The 20,084-nt window shown below is 35.3% G+C and overlaps 2 protein-coding genes across 2 annotated transcripts; both read right to left on the minus strand.

Annotated features, from left to right (window-relative positions):
* Nucleotides 1-785: 785 nt before the first annotated feature.
* On the minus strand, nt 786-5,025 carry LOC136776697 (protein yellow-like). The gene is made up of 6 exons (XM_066732447.1): nt 4,812-5,025; nt 3,411-3,690; nt 2,860-3,062; nt 2,538-2,745; nt 2,136-2,471; nt 786-1,853 (listed from the first exon to the last, which is right to left on the minus strand). The coding sequence occupies exons 2-6, from the start codon at nt 3,682-3,684 to the stop codon at nt 1,654-1,656; spliced, it is 1,221 nt and encodes a 406-aa protein (XP_066588544.1). The 5' UTR covers nt 3,685-3,690; nt 4,812-5,025; the 3' UTR covers nt 786-1,653.
* A 1,084-nt stretch (nt 5,026-6,109) lies between these two features.
* Nucleotides 6,110-16,402, minus strand: LOC136776940 (organic cation transporter protein-like). Its single transcript, XM_066732877.1, has 10 exons — nt 15,772-16,402; nt 13,231-13,319; nt 9,057-9,391; nt 8,828-8,931; nt 8,488-8,642; nt 8,068-8,378; nt 7,665-7,977; nt 7,342-7,523; nt 7,087-7,223; nt 6,110-7,011 (listed from the first exon to the last, which is right to left on the minus strand). Exons 2-10 carry the CDS (start codon nt 13,256-13,258, stop codon nt 6,966-6,968), a joined length of 1,611 nt encoding a protein of 536 aa, XP_066588974.1. The 5' UTR covers nt 13,259-13,319; nt 15,772-16,402; the 3' UTR covers nt 6,110-6,965.
* Nucleotides 16,403-20,084: the final 3,682 nt, after the last annotated feature.

The raw sequence follows: 20,084 nt of genomic DNA on the forward strand, positions 1-20,084 counted from the left end.
GGACCATCCGAGCGAGAGCGCGCGGGCGCGGACGAGGGCTTAATGACAATTCCAACTATTCTATACCGCTCAAACGCTCGTTTGCTCTTGTTTGTATGTATTATGATCATTTGTACTTAAGCGGGTATGCCCGCACAACAGTATAATCAGATCAGAATCCATTCGCCAAAAACCATCGCATGCCTCCTCTCTCGAAATATCCTATATATACTATACGCTATTACAGATCATATACCATATCTTTTCCTGCTTTATCCAATATCACCCAAACCACCTATAATTATTCCCTCTTATTTCAATTTCTAATAACTCGTGTCCCTTTATTATTGCTATACTCTTCATTTCTGCAGGACGTACGCGACCCCACACTTCAGTCGATACACGCAATTTCATATTGTGACTCGACGGTATAAACTTTTAACTCTCTTCGACAGTTTGTAAAAAAACTCGTGTCTTTTTGTTATTCTTCTTTTCTCGAGCTATTTCTATTTTAATTTATACTCACCGATGAGAAAAGTTAGACCTGTTAAAATGGCGTAGGCGGATTGGTGTTAACTAGTGTGAATTCAATTTATATATATAGGAACATTCGCATATTCAAATAGAGCTGGTTCCTCAAAATATTAACAACTTCTACTTAAATTAGTCGCTCTCTAGTTATTTCTGTAAACTTGATACAAATATGGATAATTTTCCATTTTACATATGATAGAACGAGGAAGATGTATTTTATTGTTATATGGCGTTAATTTGTTAGATCTATCAACGTTTAAGAGAATCGATCTTGATTTTAATAGTTTCTAGAAATACATTTATATCATAAGTTTGATCGAACTATAAGGCAGAAAGCTCCGAGAATGCAATGTATACGTTTGATGCTTTTCAATTGCGAAGCTGAATGTGGCGCCACTCTTTAGTGAGAAATGTCAAATGGTGGACACGGAACGTAATAAACGTGGGTGATATTATCAGCAGGTGTATCGACAAGTCTAACCCGATAAGAAATCATTCTACATTTTTCACGTATTTTTTATTTCGAGCATTAAAATGAAGGAGATATCACGATGTGTAGAACTAAAATATGAAATTAATGCTTCTAAATCGGTCGATACATTCTACTGAAAGGATAAGAGGCATAGGAATAAGAGGACTGGTCGGTAAAACATCTTCCATAGGTATATCGCATAAAGTTATTGTTGCCTTGCCGCCAGGCGTGACGGTCGAGCTGGCTCTCTCTCACCGTCGATAAAAATCCGCACTTTTTCATTGCTCTATTTTCATTCCACTAGAAATATTAGCTAGTGCGATTGTTAACTTGCTAAGATACAAGAGGAGATAATATTATTATAAATGAAAGTGTGAAAATTTTAAAAGAAAATATAATAAAGTTTGTTTATTGAATTTTGTCCTGCCACTTATCCGTTCGTGGAGTAGAACAACGACTAACCATAGGTCGTATATGATATTCCATCTTGATTTATAATTACGTTAATGGAGGTAAATAACGTGCGAGCTCAGCTGCTCGGCATATCAAGTACGTGCCTAACAAATTGCGCTTACTTATAAATATATATATATGCAAACTTATAACTTTAATGATAAATAAATTGGCATGACTTGCGTGCATTTAATAAAGTACAATTATTCGAGCGGTTAGATTGACCCTTGTTTGCAAATTTCACTCAAATCTTGCAATTTTGCTGCTGTTATGAAGTAACTGTTTCGAGTAGGATCCAAGCCACCGTAATGAAATTTCGGTAAATTGTCGGATAGTACCAGTAGCCTCTTTTCTAGCGGATCGATCACTAAATCGTTGGGGAAAACCATAGTTTCATTATCCTGAGCAGCAAGCACTGGAAAGAATAAGAGATGAGAATTTCCCGATCAATTAATCATTACCGTATAAAATGAAACAAAGCTCTCAAGTCGAATATCAATAATTGTCTTCATAAGCCAATAAGTGTCGCGTCGTTATAAATAATAAGATGTAATTACAACTCTCGGCTATAATGGTAGACGCCGCGCGCGTCAGGCGTCATTTCTTCTTTTCGTCCGATTTAACACGAATTTTCGCATGCACAAACACAATTATCAGAGAAAAAAAGGAAGACGAAGAGAATAATTGCAAGACTCACGAAAAGTGGTTGGATCGAGGGTCACAGCGGTGTCCCAACAGCCAATGCCATTTCTGTTGACTTGAGTAAAGTAATCTATACCGGTTTCTTGATCAATTACCGATGAAGTCCCCTGAGTCTTTGGGCCTTTACTGCCAGATACAGCGAAGGAGTAATAATTATTTCCTTTGGCAAGCGCCTCGTCCCTTAGAATCTCAGTCGATACTTGAAATTCCGTGATTCCTGACATAGCATGGAAATACAAAGTCCTGTAGCTATTGGCTTTGGGAGGAGATAAAGCCAGGCCGAATACGCCGTCGGTCCATTGGAAGTTGTATCCACTGATATTGTAATCCCCTGTTGTAATTATATTTATGTAAAATCAGACGAGATGACGTAGCTCGAAATCTCACGCTCTCTTACCGTAAAGAGGATCGAAGTAGAAATAATTGTGGTTTATTCGCCAAGAGTCATTGGTGGCCCAGCTATAAACCACTAGACCGTATCCACCGAGATCCGATAAGTAAGCAAAAGCATTATCACAGGAGTCCTTGTCCACGTCTATCGCTAAATCGGCAAAGAATGAATCGGCTTTCTGGTCGCTCTCTTTCAAGTTGTATCGTCGAATCACCTGACCAATTTCAGTACGTTATTATCATTATTATTACTGTACCTTCATTCAGCACCCACGTAAGTAATTTAATGAAAGATGCGGATGATAATATAAAATGGAATATAAAATTACCTTGTCCGTTTTGAGATCTATCACTACGAGGCGAGTGGGCTGTAAAACTGCAGTTTCGCCCAAGATATCATCAACGCCAGTATCAATTCCCCAGAGGCGGTCACAGGCATCGATCCTTACGCGAAAGATGCTTACGATACCATCCGAGCTGTTTATATTATTGCTCTCGAAATCCGGATACGGTGATAATATTGGCGAACTGTCTACGTACATAAAGAATAATTATTTAATATAGGTGTAATACGTACCACTTTAAATGACCCAACCAACAAAGGATTCTTATAATTCTTGTCATCAATGTTAAAATAATAAGAGGCGATGTAGTCATTGCATTTCTTTCGAGAAACCTTTTTCGGATAGGAATAATAGACAACTATCTTCTATCAACCATTGAGATACAGATAGAATGTATATACGTTTGAACAGCGTTCGCATATGGTCTGGGTCATTTCAAATGGTTCACTCCATGGAGTACAATAATTGACGAATTTTTATTGTTTGAATATAGCATATATAACTAGAGTAGTGTTTTCTAGTAGATTCATGCTTACTACTTTCGTTCAATTGAAAATAATTGAGATTGAAGGGAACGCCGTTTCTCCATCTTGGAACTGTAATAAACATCTTGTTCTGCCAAACATTCAGACCAAGCGGCATGTTATTTTCCGGGATGTAACCACCGGAGGCCAGGTAAGCGTTTCGAATGGATTCATTTGGGAAATTAAAGTCTATTTGTTTCCACGAGTAAATTGTTTTGAAAGAGTGCTCGTTTGGCGTCGTAATTCCACTCGCAGCTGCCAGCAATGCCAGAAATATGACATACATTGTTTTCTGAAAAGAAAAAGTTAAGGAAATGTATGCTTATATTCTTTATGATAATCTTCTAACGTTCTTCTTCCCCCCTATTTGGCATCAAAATTTGATTGTGAAAGTGCTTCTAAACTTTCCTTTACACAGTCATCGCGTTTTGAAACACACCTATAGAGAAACTGGCAAATATATATATATATATATATATATATATATATATAAGATCTGGCTGCTGCTCACTTTCTCCCGTGTAAAAACATCTTCTTTATATTGTAAATTAGTCGCTTATTCTTTTCCTCCGCAGTTTAAACCTCAACTCCGTTAAATATTAACGAAAACTCTGAGAGAATTTTTCCGAGAGAAACTCACGATATCTGCAACGCTCCACATGGTATGTATAGGTACAGCAGCTAGTATATACATAATATAGTTAATGTATTAGATTCACGCGGATCATTCGAAAGATACAGACGGCAAATTCAAAAGTATATTTACGTAATAATACGTAATAAGAAACTGGTTCCGGTTAACGATAAATTCTCACTACGTACAAATTGTTTATTGTTCTAGTCTTTTACCCTTTCAGATTTAACATGACCATGACCAATTTGAAAATTACTTTTACGGAAATGCTATTCTTACCGAGCCTTTAAACTACGATAATAATAGCAAAGCTGCAAAAAACTATATAAATATTTCCACGAGTATCGTTCGCTTAAAATTTTTCAGGTTATATTTAATTTTAAATAAATATTAACATATTGCATTTACACCAGAGAATTAGTAACAAAATATCTAATTCTCAAACAAGTTTTAATGGCAAAAGCTTTTAAAGCGGTACATACTTTCATATTTAGTCGGTAACGGTGAGGTAACGGACTGAGCGTAACGTTTCATTCAATCTTGCCTATATTGCCTGCTGCACTCTTTTATATTCTCGATACTTTGCAAAATATTATAAAAGCAAAAGCGCGCGCCTTTATTCGTATCAAGTCTCCTCCATATTTTCATTTCGACAGGTTCCAATTACTTTAATAAGAATTTAGGAATTTAGCTTTTGATATAACAATAATATCAGCTGACCAAAGAGACTATTATTTATATAGAGTATTGAAAAAATACGGATGAATTTTTTGGCTTACCAGTATGCGCACAGCTTGGAAGATTTCGAGAGAATCAAGCGTTCAACTTTGAATTATTGACAAGTCCTTTGGAAGATTCAGCAAGAATTCGGTCCGGTTTATGTACGTATATATAGATATGTATACATATGTATACATATATGTGTAGCTGGGCACGCCAAACTGACCAACGTGTACCGGAGAACCGGCCTTCTGGGGAACGGTACAAGCCGGAATGGCTCTATAGTTGACCAGGTAGACTGTTTTAAAACTCTTTGCTGCATGGACTTGTGTCAGTGATTACAGCGCGTTTGTGGTGAAAATCGATGTGCACCTCCCGATCCGATACAATCGTCGCTCGGCCAACATACATATATCGACCATGTTGCTTCTCTTGCAAGATTCACCAATTCACCATTCACCGCATGTATACCGTTCGTTTCATCATTTACGCGCTGCCGCCGCGACGCTTCAACCAATTTCAAATCAATTATTTTAATATCAATAGAATATAATAAAACCGGGACAAATTTACTGTCTTTTTTCATTTTTTTCTTTTTTTCGCCTCTCCTAACCATTTTCAGCTGCCAAACCGCACGACGTCGCGTCACAGCCGATATCAACCATAATTTCAATTCAGTTGAATTTGATAAATTTAAATTAGTTAACAAAAACAAAAAAAGACTATCAAATGTGGAATAAATTATTTTATTGCAACTTCAAATAAGCAATTTGATTAAATTTGTGTAACAGGAAGATAATAATCTAACTGTTTTGATTGTTCGAAAACACCGATTAAAATGGGAAACAAGACTAAATATTGCTACGTAGAATACATACAATTGCACGATAATAAACTGTATAATCCTTTGTTTCCTTGGTCCATTTAATTGATATACTTGTTATCCGTCTATTATCCGACAATGTTAGAAAATATTCAAGTAAAACGCGCCTGTGCGAGCAAATGATCAAATTGATTGTATTAAAATTTAAGGAGGATAAAACTAAACTCTATAGCGTCTCCTTGGACCGTTACTATCGAGTTTTAAAGAGTTGCTTCCGGTAAACGTATCTATACATTCAATATTGTATTTGTATTTTCATGCGTAACATACATATAGCAACGCGTTAGTCGTCACTCGTATTAAAGCTTCGTTTTGTGCAACGGGATATTTTTACCAAGAAACTTGGTATATAATAGAACAAATGCAAAATTTCCATGTTTCTAAAAGGATTAATCATATTTAACGCCGTAGTAGGAAATAGACGAATTGAAAGTTTCAGAATAAACCAATAGGAGTAGAATGAGAATCCTTAAATAAACTTTGTAAAAAATAATCATCTATTTATTCATTTATTATTTTTATAAGGCACAGTTCATAAAATTGTTTGTATGGCAGTAATCCCATGTAAATTTTCTATCAAAAATAATTCTCGACTTTATATAACTCTCTTTTTACTCGCAGAAAAGCTGGTTTACACTAATTAATCTGCAAGCCTTTACGTCATTTGCCAACGCTGATCGTCTCCAATGGTCTGGCATATACTATATATAACAATAATTTTTCTGACTATAAAATAGTTAAAGTGTCTTTCAAGAAATTACAGTAAATATTTTAATGGATAGCAATTATAGAGATACCTGTCAGATTTTACATAAAATTATGTATCTTTGTGAGTTAAGATGGGCAGAATATTTGTGATGAAAATGGTACAGAGCGATAGAGATATGTAGTACTTTTGGGAGAATAATTGCAGTTTTCACATGTTTAAGAATTTATACGCTTAATGTAGTAATAAATAAAAAGGCAGAATGGCATAGTGCTTTTCTCTCATAAAAGAAAACAAATCCTTGATGAGAATTAAGAGACGCGTACATAGAAATCATTTGCGCTAATATTTCTTATAATTAAAATTATGCGCGACGAGTATTTTAAAATCTTTTATCATATTTCTCCTTTCTCTCTTCTTGACTATAAATAATTTCAAGAGGTACCAAATATTGGTAATTGAAATAACATTAATAATTGTACTGGTTCTGCTTTTCAAATAATGTCAATCCATTATTTAAAATTTCCACAGCTAAATCTATTTCACTTTTTCCATTGCAAAAATAACCTCGTGTCTAGTATATAATATATTGATACTTTTTCTCGTTGTAAATGTATTTGGTCTTCACAAGGCAGCTTCCATCTCAACGTCTTTGGTTTTCTTATTTTTTCTGAAAGAAGCAATATGATGATAGAAATTCCAAAGAAAGAAAGGCTGTATGCGTTGGGTGGAGCCAACTACTCACTTTCCAAAATCTTCACCATCCTGAATAGTTTCAGGGAGCGTGCAGCCGTTGGTCTCGGGCAACAAGAAGCAAAGAGCTGCTCCGATTAACGGCAACACTCCAAAAATACTAGGCGGTAACCATCCTTCAACATAATTCTACAAACAATATAAATATGTTAATATAAATGATCCCTTATATTGCCATCAATGATAAAATGGCCAATTTCTCCAATGCTTTAATTATAATATATTATTCTGTAGAAAGAGAATTTACCAAGGAAACAACGAATGGAGCTAAAATAGATCCAATCCTGGCGCACATGCTACTGGTTCCAACTCCGATATTTCTTACCACAGTAGGGAATAGTTCACCAGAGAACAAGTAGGCTGTTGTAAATGATATGGACATCCCAACGATTGCGCAGCAGGCAAGAACTAGTCTCAGCCAGGCATTACCTAATAATTGTAGTACCCAAGGTAGCATATTTTTTAAATAATTTCTGGTTATAGCGAGGCGGTCAGTTTATATAAATATTATGTGTGTGTGTGTGTAAAATTCAAAGGGAATCAATAGACAGTTAATTTAATCATACATACCATTAAAAGCAAATATCAATAACAAAGCGGCTACCCCCGCGAGGACGTTGCTGCTGATCAAAGTGATCTTCCTGCCAAGGGCGTTCATGGCCCACCAGGCGACAAAATTACCCGGTACTTGAATAATACCGGAAATGGCAAAATTCACGAAAACGTCACCTCCTACTTCGCCGATGTATTGCGACATTCCAAACAGACCCATTCCACATACGATCCAATTGAAGAAAATGGAGAATGACTTTATTCTCATATTGGGCGTTCGGAATAAATCCAATATCGAAGTCTTATGATCCACCGCGGTTTTGCTCGAATTCTAAAGAGAGAATATGGTATAATATAAGCATAAGAAGTATATATACACATACGTTATTGATGTCGATAATACAATAGACATATACTGCACCTGATGAAGACAATGCCTCCTAACCATGTCCGGAATGTCTTTATTCTCTATCTTATTGATATTAGCCGCCTGTTTCAAAATTCTGCAAGCTGCCTTCTGTCTTCCCATGGCCAATAACCACCTCGGTGATTCGGGAACGATCCACCAATAGCTGAGGAGAATAATCGACGGTAATGTGATTGCCAGTTGAAGATGCTGCCAGTGTCGGAATAAGTAGGCCAAACCTGCCAAGGACATGTGTCCTAAACTGTAAGGGATCTGATATAGGACGGTTATAGCTGCTCGCCATTTTGTTCCAACAATTTCCATACCTATAATAATATATAGTATATGTATACATATACAACAATATAACGAACAATCATTCTACGCTGCAGAAATTTCAGCGATAAAACTAAATATAGAAGAGAGAAAACTTACAGATAACGTAGCTAGTGACCATCGTACCACCAGTTGCCAATGCACTGAGCAATTTCATCAATAACAAAGCTGGGAACCACGGTACCACTGCACATCCGATTCCGGAAGCTAGTTGAAGGACAACGGAAACCATCAGAGGTATTTTTCTTCCATACCTGTACAGTATACAGAGATCAATCAGCAATTCAAGTTTTCCCCGTGTGCAGGTGTGATAATTGTTTTATATCATTCGTTAAATCGATACCGATCGCTAATAAATATCTGTCATTATTCTTGTTTCTCCTTGGAACAACAATTTCCATTTTTCGCAGCTGATAATATATACGTGTATCCTACCTACCTGTCTGCCAAGCTACCGAAGATTACGTTTCCCAGAAGAACGCCGAACATTAGGACGGATTGCTGGAGATTGGCGTAATGCGCGCGATTGCATACCAAGTTCCACTGTAATCAGACATTATTATTGCATAATCAACGCCAAACATTTAAATCTCAATTTTTTTTTTGGACACACTCTGCATGACAAATTACGGAATAAAAAAATAGAAATAGAAGAATATATAAAATACCTGGCTAATAATAGTTTCAGGAAAAATGCTCCTATCGTACTCCCACTGGGTGCACTCAACCTTTGTTCCATTTATGTTAACTATGCACTGATCGGCTGATTCCACATGATACGGCGAGGTGCAGTTGTACTGCTGATGAGGCGCCATAAAAACAATTGCCAGCTGATGCCACGCGACTGGAAATTTCACGAGGGAAATCGCCAAGCATACAAATATTTGCCATTTCCCGAAATTTCCAATCGCCTCTTGCACAGGATCCGTATTTTCCGCATTTTCGAATTGATCGTTCCCTTCCGATTCTTTTCCATTCGCGATATGCTTGCCGTTCACTTCAGCTGCAATCAAATATTAACACTTTTAGATTATAATTATTATCAAACCCTCTCTCTCCATCTTTTACCCGGTTATATTTTGTTTTGCCAAATTTCAAAATCCCTTACCTAAAATTCTATAATATATATTATTTGCTCATTCCTGCAGATATTTTAAAATTAAAATGTACAACATGTATATAAGAGTATGTAGCAGTGTCGTACTACACCGAGAAGAGAATACATGTAAATATTTTTAGATTCAGGTGCGCATCAATCATGTCAAGGATCTAGCCAATCTTGATAAAGTTTCATTAGACATTGGCGTCAAGGAAATCAAGTATTTTGCACTTATAGTTTCATCAGTTAGGTATACATATATATCATTGAAATTATCTCAAAGCGAATTGTTTTCCCTTTGGACGAGATAATCGTATAGGCTACGCGAAATTGGTTGCGATTGATTGCAGGATGACTCGAGACAATTAAACAATTTTTCATCGTTCTTTATAAATGACATCTTCCTTCGGTGATCGCAGCGAGTAGTAATTGAAAAAGAAGGCTAATTCAATCTAGCAATTAAAATTCAGGCAAATTACATCTCGTTAGTTGGTTTTATCTGGTTTGTATTTTTCAATTGACGCGGTTTTTCCGCAAGAAAACGAGCCGAACCAGACAGCTATGTATATACATATATATATATGTATAGATTTTAAACGATCGCTTACCATTAATTTTAATCGTGCTTTTTCGAAGCATCGATTGGACCCGACCCGCCGACCTGACCCGACCTGACCCGATCCGACCAAATAAAATGCAGTTGTATTTAAACAAGCATCAACGTGTTCCTCCTTACCACTAAACCGTAACTTATTGTTAATGCTATTTTTAAATAAACACTATTGTAATAAGCTGCCAAACGATGAATAAGGAGGAAATAGTGCAACCTGTTATCAAAAAAGAAATTTATGTGTTACATAGGCACAGTGATAAGATTCAGTTTTATTCGCATATCAATAAAGCCAGTTTTTTATACATCTATCTCATTCGGCGCTATATCTTTCTCTCATCATTCATCGTTTATCGGGATTATTGAAAAATTGCGATTTATGACAGGAAAAATATTAACGACCATGACATTCTCATTGATCACCGTTCAGCGATATCCCTATAATAATCTAAGAGTGTATATTTATTTAGCATTATTAGAACAGCGTGCACTCGATGAATAGCAGTATGACACGAAATATACCGGTGTGATTTCAAATATACGGATCGTGTAAGTGGAAGCAACTTTAAGAAAGCAAGATTAATGTGATATAAATGAGAAGGAATAAAAAGTTTGCTTGCACCTGAATAAAAGTGTGTCCATAATTTGGTGTATAAATACTGCTTAACGATGAGATATATTTTGCAATTAATGGTATAGCATAATCTGAATTGCAACGCGCATCGAATTAAATTATTTACTATCTGGCTTGCCTCCAGTTGACGTTATTGCACTATTGCAGCATTTGCGCGCCCCCCACGCCCCATCTCCCTGTCTGACACCCTCGGTAGTAGCAGCAGCAGCACTAACAGCACAGGCCGCGACTACCGCGAGTTCCGCGACCGGAGGAGTGTCACCCACGTCACAGCTAGAGCTTTCTTGCGCAACAAGTGGGTGTGCGTTCTTTCCAGCCTTGCCATTGGCTATCCCTGAGCTCCTTTTCTTTCATCGCTACGCCAGTTCATTATTTTTTCCTCCTTTCATCATTCGTCTATGATAAATAAACCGTCCGGAACATTAGGAGATATCTTTTTCCTTATACCCCCTAGCTATAATATCGTACAACGAAACGCTGGTTTTTCCAAATGTTACTCATTAGTCTATATATTGTCTCCCAAAAGAATATTGTCTTAATTTTACTTAACAATTTTACTCGGGATTGAGAATCCCTCTGATATTTGCAACCCATTTTAACTGAATATATAGGTATATGCATTATCAGCGCACGATGACGTATTAATAGCTCCCATGCATCTATATACCTCAATATAGTAATAAAATCAGGCTGACTATATGAGGCCTTCTTGCGATAAAAATTATTGACTTTTCTTTGGAAAAGACTATTAGAGGAAACGAAGGCGATTAGTCATTTTATACTTTTTATATACTACATATACTGCATATACATTGATTCATCGGAGTTAGACGCATCAGTTATCACTCAACTATAAAATGTTATGACGATTCCCTCCTTATTATTTGTTTATTTTCTCTTGTTTGCTTTTTTATTAGCAAAGTATATCGGCATATCGATCCACCGACGAGCAAAGTTTCAACTATAATTGAACTTTCTACGCTGTTAAACTCAACTGAGAACCTTATAGCTTTGTATACATGTATGTGCGTAACTGGTGTCAAAGTCCCCCCTAGAATGTGTCGTAGACATTTTTTAATAATGCAACCATACATGCAAATGAAAATCTTTTCAAATTTACCTCATGTTTACTTATGTGCAGGATAACTTATAGATATAGAGTGGCGAGGCTCGCGTCTGGTTCACACCAAAGGTTACACACTCTTCTCTAATACATAATGGTATCACTGCAATGGCCCATAGACTTTATAATGGACTATATATATATATATGTATATACTGCACACGCGTGCAGAGTTACGCGTGACAAAGAAATGCAAGGCCAGAGCTTTGAAAACCTTTTGATAATTACGTAAATACTGCTAGAGCTACTTCTTATGTACACAGACTGACATATTTGAGTATTTAATCATTTTCCTTTTGCCTATTTGGTTATCCTTTGTCCACGCGTCTAAAGAAACGATATGCAAGGGAAAATGAAATCATTCCTAATACGGTAAATGTCTCTCTCTCTTTTTTCATTACACGTTTAGCGTTAATTTCCTAAAGGAAGAATTTCATTGCACTCTCGTCATGTGTAAACATGTTTACTGATAAAACATTTAAAGTAATTGCATCAGGCAAATTGACTGACGATATCCAATAATTCACTGTAAATTAATGGGAAAAATATTGATTTTCCTCCACTGACCTTGAAAATCATTTTCTAAATATTTGCACATTGATAAATTTATTGCGCAACTCATTCAACTGTAAAATTACAAAATTATGCAGAATTTCATTTAAAAGATGTTCAAAAGCAAATTTTATTTCCTATATAATGAAATTATTGATAATCCGCTGTAATAGTTGACAGTTATAACTACGTATATGGTTTGATTTGAAAGAAGCAAGATTCCTCTTGCAAGAGTATTAACTGTATAAATATAAACATAATGCTGAACTCGCTTGAGTGGTAAATTACGAGATTTTCAACATAATTAGGTAAAATAATTTTATGTATTTTCTAAGAATAGCAACTCAGAAGAGTTCAATCGTAAAAATGTTTATTTTTCAATTTGACTGGAGGGCATAAACTTTTAACTGGTTCATACTGGTGGAGGAAAAAATTGTAAACTATCGTGTCGAAGCAGGCTAATATACTCCAATACACAGCTGACAACTCAGCCTTCGATATAAGCCTATGAGGACTCTGACGCGTATCCACAGTCCACAGCACGGTGTCAGTACTAATGGCTTTTCCCCTTCTTCGACAAATCATATAAGGTCAACAACAACGTTGTCTATATTATTACTTTCCTTGCAAATCGCGTATTCCGTTAATGATTCATTATTAATCATTTTGAAAATATAGTAGCACAGCACAAGCTCCCGTCTCATCGAGGCGCATTCGACCCCATCCCCGACACATCTCGAACGTGAAAATACAAATTGGAGCTGCTTCTTGGTTCAACCAATTGTTTATTATAAACTTTTCGGAAAAACAGGAAGAAAACATACCATAACCATTATTTTGCGTATTCTTCATATCACTGCCTGGTTGCGTAGGTAATTCGCTCTTTCTCACGATAAGACCACAAACTTTATATCTGTAACAAAATCAAGACCATGTATTTTTCCACTAATTTCACTAATAAGCTTCTTCGACAGGAATAATTTTATAGTAAACAATTTATTGATAAGAACCCTGTTTCTTTAAATTATACTTTCAGGTAAAACATTATTTCTATTCTTTCACGCGTTTCTTCTACTAAATCTTATCAAATTTTTATCATTATAGATCTATTATAGTATGTAATGAGGAAACCACGTTAGTTATTATCATAACAATAAAACATTATCTTGTATAAGATTTAGCTTGTATTATGTACGTATTAAGCGATTTTCTTCATTTGAATTGACGCACGTTTAATTGCAATTTTTTTCCATTTCGATATATGCACGACATAGCCATTTCTAGACAAGAAACGCAAACTAATTCTATACCTATAGATGAATTGCAGATAAGTCAAATTTGAACAATGTTTAGAAATAATAATTCGAGAATTATTCTTCTGTCCGATATATTAATACGGTATACAATAATGCATCGAGTTTTAGCAGCATGTATGCGTGTTTTCTTTATCAAACAATTAATAATACACGTTACAACTGAATATAAGTGGTAGTAATTTATACAAAAATATTCTATGAAAGCAACAAACTAAAGTAACGCCATTATAATGCTTTCGGAGTTATCGAACCTTCTCACATGAATCTCTTTTTAGAGATACAGAGTCAGCGAATATCAAATGAACAAGCCTTTCTATAGTCAAGCTCTTGCCCTTCCTATCAAATCTCTCATATCGGATATTTTTTTTCCAGCATTTCTACTAACAACGCTTTCAATTATTTGCAAATCAAACCAATTATTTCTTCTTCGATCGGATTTATATAAGGATGGCGCCACAATATTAAACGAACAGCTAAACTCAAATTTTCTTCTCGTTATTTTCATATGATGCACTGAAATTAGCTTATCTATACAACAATCGATTACAGTGGAGATCATTGAATAGCTTAAAGTGTCAAAATTAAATAATATTTAAATTTTTCAACCATTTGGCTAATTGTTGTTACAGCCCCACGTGTACGTTACACGTGGTTTAATATTAAACTACGATCGTCTGTACATATATATGTATAAATGCGAAAGAGAGTTTTACAAGACTAATTTTTGTAAGCTTCTGATAAAAGGCGTAAGTAAACCGCGGTATTCCAGAAGGCAAGACCAGCAAGCGAGATAAGGCTATTTGGGGGAAATTTTTAGAGATAAGCTAGCAGCAAACGCATGAAATCATTAATAAAGGAAATTTAATGAGCCGACTGTGATCGCGATCCAGAATGTGCCGCCGTCCCAGCGGACAACATTCATACATGTCTACATGGGAAAATCTCAGTCTGACATTGAACTTCGTTCCCGGTGTATTTGGCTGCAGTTGCGGCAGTTACGTAAATTGCCTTCTTCCCTGGCAACCAAGCTTCGAATTATTTTACAATTTCACGCAGCATCTTATCTCTCCTGAAAATTTTCATTCTTTAATAAAAAAAACTCTAGTTTATAAGAAATATTATCAATTAATTAAAAGATTATCGTGCTGTGTGAATTTTGAAGATTCGTCGATGCCAGAGAGTAATTTCGAAAAAAAAACTTTTGTTCTTCATGAAAATTCATGAGAAGCTTGTTAAAAAAATCTCAATTTTATATAATAATACCAAGAGTCAATACCCCTCCCTCTCCTCCTCTCTCTATCTCTCCGTACTCATGCTGCTAGCTTCCTTTCTATTTTTGCTTGGAGTCAAAGTTTCTATGTATGCGTGAGAATGCTTATTGTATACAAACGTGATACACGATAGACGAATTTTGCCGGGCGGGCTCTTTTTCACTTCGATGCTACATAGCTCAATTATTAACACTAGTGATAGTGATTTCGTTTTTTTTCTATCTATACCCAAATACGGTCAATGAACTCCATACATGTATAACATATAGTCTATTGTAGACCCGCGTCTTACACATATTATTCTTACCACTCGATTCCATTTCAACGCGCATTATTTATCTTATCCGCTAAGCTTCTACAAAAGATTTCCATGCTTTATCTCCTTCTGTAGTAACTCACTGTCTTCTGACCTTTCTCCGAATTGACATGGTCTCTTTTTTTCTCTAACACTGTACACGAGGCAAATCAGCATTAAATTCGTATATTTAATTTATATATACGCAACAAATATATTTATTTATTTCTATGTATACATTATCCCACACCTTTCTTCCAATTAATTCTATATTTTCTCTATTTTACGTTCAAGTCTAGACAATCGCTTCTTATAATTGATCCGCGTCTATGGGACAAATTAACTCAGTAACACCTATCATTCTATATATGTACACTTTGAAATGCATATTTTCCAATAGTATAATAACGCGAGTTGGAATAATTCAATATACGTACATTAGAAAGTGATTGAATGATATGGAAATAAAATATCGTATCTTACCTTGGTCGTAGCTAGTAATGTCAGATAAATCTGACGATGAATGTTTCTTTCCGGGCAAGTTTTACGCTCATCCGGGATTTATATTGATAAGCTTTACGCGTGAGAATCTGACAAAACGTTGACGATGCACAGTGGACACGTCAATTGTCAAGCTAAACTCTTAAATTTCACCTCATTCAATGCTTCATGTAACAATTCAATTCATGCATTTAGTCTTTTCATCCACGTGTTCGCTAAAAACCCTTGACGAGCAAAATTCTATAAACTGTCTTAAGTGACGCACTTTAATAAACTGCCAATTCTTCCTTCCTTCTTTTTTTATAAATTTCAAAACAATAAAATGCTAACGGCATAAAAATTCAGTCATATTTTGGTGATTCCTTTAACAAACAAGTAGTCGATTTTTCTCTTTTAGTAATTACGGTCGAGGGTCGTCATGAGCTTTTCTCTCTTCGAATTTTCCCCTTTTTATAAGATAGACCGACAGACGGATAATTGGATTGGGAGATGGAGAGAGGGAAAACTTTGAGAAGAAAATATGTAATAGAAGAATTGATTGTTCGCGAGTGCTGTTCGTGTGAAACTAAACGAAACTGACGGACGAGTGACGAGAGCGGAGACGACGACGCGTTTCAGCGGTTCTCTTTCTGTGACTTGGCATCGCTCTGCCACCACCCCACGCTAATACGTCGTCCTATCCTATGTGCTTATGACGCTGTACGACGTATATACGCAACGAGACGCCAATTTTCCAGACAAGTGTCTGTCTGTGTCGACAGGCCAACAATCGATGCGCGATGCCACAAGATTTCATTGCGTTATACGGATTAACCTATCACAGACAGAGAGAAAGAGAGATGCATAGTGGCGTCGATCGAGCAAAATCTCAGAAACACCATGCACCATGCACCATGCACCATACACCATACAACTATACCTACACCTGCTGCTGTTTCAAAATTTACAATCTTTTTTGTTTGCTTTCCCAATATAAAGATTACTTGAAAGACAAATCGATAAAGCTTATTTGAACACTTCGAAAGATAGAGGGTGTCTTCTAATGCTTGTGACAAACATTTTTATGTGCGCCTCGTAAATGGTTTAAGTATGATACTGATGGAAAATATTGTGACGTATTGTTGCGAAGCATGAAAAGCATTTGAAGAAATAAGCTGGTAAGATCTCTTGCGCCTGAAAAAAATATAACTGCTAAATGAGCTGTATAGAGAATACTGAATGCCACAAGTTGTATTTTTATTTATAAAAAAGGCGTTTAAAGATAATATCAAATTTATAGTGTAATTCTAATTTTCCTTCTATCCATATGAAATTGCTCAATCTTATCAAATGTTATGATCAAGATATTTATTGAAATTGAATCTCTTATCTAAAGTAATACATATGCTGTTCCGATTTGGGAAATAGCCTAATTCGTTCATTCCATTTAAAGATACGATACGTGTTTTAACTTTCTTTTTAAACTTCATAATTTAATGGATCTTTTCGATAATAATAATTAAACAAACATATCTAGTCTTTATATGTGTACCCAATTTTCTCCTATGAAAAATACTCATTTAGCAGTGAAGAATTAATCTACCCACATTTATAGATACTCGTATAGGTATATAAGTATATATATGTATACCTATTACCGTTCTTTACTGCACGAAAGCTTAATATTATTTAAGGTAGAGTATATTCTACTCGTAATAATAAAACAGCTCTCTCTTCGATTGAAATTGCATGTTTTTTCTCACCTTAATATTATCATAAATGCATGGAGTGTCGACGGAGGTCACGCGTCAAATTGCCACACGTCGAGAAGAGAAGCTCTCGATCGACTCCTTTATTAATCTTGATTAATAGTGTTCCCCTAAAAATGTGTGCCCGTCTTTATCGCTATACGCAACATGCGCTCGACTTTTTCACGTGTGTTATAATATTTAAGTGGCTTGATTGTCATAAATTTGTTGACTGCGCAAGCTAATCAAAGAAATGAGCTTGGCACGTTGTCTTCTGTGTTGTGTAGCAAGTTCCGATTGGTAGATTCAACAAGCATTAATTAGCGACAGCTGCTGCATGCGTTCCGATGCAAATGAATTGTCTCCGCAGGTAATAATTCACACATGATTCGATCGATCGAGAAAGTGTGTGAAAAGTGTCTGCTAAATTGACATTAACGCATTCTTACAGTAGTCGCTATTATATATATATATATATATTGTATCTTATTAATTATGTATTCGTCTATGGTAAACTGTTATATCTTCGTAGAAAAAAAAACAAGAAAAATAATTGCAGTAAAATGACGAAATTGTAAAGTATTTTCGTTTAAAGTAGGTATAACCAAGCAAATTATACAACTATATTTCATGTGGTGTTGTATTATTGAGGAAGAGGCTATTTTACCAGTAAAACAGAGCGTGATGACTTATTTTAAATTACCTCAAACGTCTAATGACTTAAAAGTTTTCGGTGATTGTGTCTTAAAGAGGATGCGAGAGGAATTTATTTCTTAATTGGCATAGCGAAGTAACACGAGTGCTTCTATTAAATAAACAACCTACTGTGCGCAATAATTACATACAAAATACATATATATATATATATATATATAGCAGTGGAAGATTTTGGCAGATGCACCAACAGTTTCCTCCCGATTTACTGCTCGATCTTTATTATTCTATTGATGATTTCAATATGAGAATAAAAATGAAATAGTGGCTTGCCCTCTCGAGGCGAAAGCTCCCCAGGGCAACAAATTTTCCACTATCAATCACAGCTGTATATCGTTTCTTGCTAATTGTTAATGCATTAATAAGACGATCAATTATCGTGCTCGATGATTCAGTGGAGACTATGCAAAAAAATGAGAAAGAGTAACATTATTGAATGGTATTGTTGGTTGATTCATTGCTTAAGGACCGATGACGTCAAATAGATATTCGATTAATTCTTCCATTTAATTTTTAATGCTGTATCGCATTGCATTGAGTACGATGACCCTTCGAACTGGTCATGGATATGTAACAGGAATAATTATTATTGTCTACCGAAGATAGTAAGAAAAACTTCGATTCAATGTAAAATCAATGCTCCAATTTTCAGTGGGAGCTGAAAAAATCTTTTATCCAACTTGGCTGGAATATTTCCCATCCTGCAGTTTATGCTATACTCTTCTCTAATGTAAATCAGAGAAATATCATTCCATTCGTTGCCTCCAATTACTCGCTATCGTTTATCCGTTGTTACTTCGCCAAATAACACGAAGCATTTTCTCAATTAAAGATATTTCTACTTGGTATAGCCGTTATCCTTCTTCCCCAATTAAATCATTTTCGAGATTAATGCTAATTTTTGCCGTTTAATAAGAAATCTTTACACCAAAACAACATATACTAAATTTAGGTTTTTTTCCAAGATATATATCCGATTCTTATTTCACAGAAAAACAAAATTATTTTATTCAGATATATCCTTACATCGAATAGTCCCAACTAAGTAATTTATTCAATTTTAATTAATAAATTCATTGAATTAAGCAATAAATGTTTTATTCGAGTGAAATTTAAGTCATTTAAATTAAAATTAATTATTATCAAATTAATAATATCAATAGGTCCATAAAGTTTTAGTAATGGCTTTTGTCCATCAAGAGAGATTCAAAAATCACTAACAATTTCTATTGTTTTTTAAAAATTGATTGAAATACAGCAGCAGAAAAGATACAATTGCTGCACACAAATCGCGCCAATAAGTTCTTTAGATGTATTTCATCAATGAAGAAATAGAAGAAATGAATTGGTAATAAAATAATTAGTATATTGCATCAATCAGTCAATTATTAGAATAGGTATCTGTTTACTATAAGAGCAACAAGAATGTATGCGAAAAACCGTATAAGTTAGGATCTAGCTCCCGTTGGTTGGTAAAACAGAAAGCTCCGTTATTATTTTGCGGTAAACTTGCAACGCGTATCCAAAGCAGTGATGTAAACTCATGCATGGGTATATAGGATACCCACAGACCCACTCCCTAGCATGTCTCCTCGAGCATTGTAAATACATGTATAGGTAGCGTACTTATGCACAGACAAACTCTTCGTTCGTGTGAGCCACTCTCACCAAGCCACGCGCACTATTACAAAAGTGCGTAAAGAGCTTCGACCGAGCTCGGTAAGCTTCGTTGAACATCGGCTGCAAGCTGGAACTCTGACAAGTTCGGTCAACATCAGTAACTTCTAACCGAAGATTGTTTATCATAAAATCCAGTTTTTCTAATATTTTTTAAGTACATTTTTTTGTAGCATA

This window comes from Prorops nasuta, unplaced genomic scaffold, assembly GCF_024137725.1.
Source record: "Prorops nasuta isolate Cenicafe-Biocafe unplaced genomic scaffold, Cenicafe_Pnas_1.2 PNAS00010, whole genome shotgun sequence".
Taxonomy (NCBI): Eukaryota; Metazoa; Arthropoda; class Insecta; order Hymenoptera; family Bethylidae; genus Prorops; species Prorops nasuta.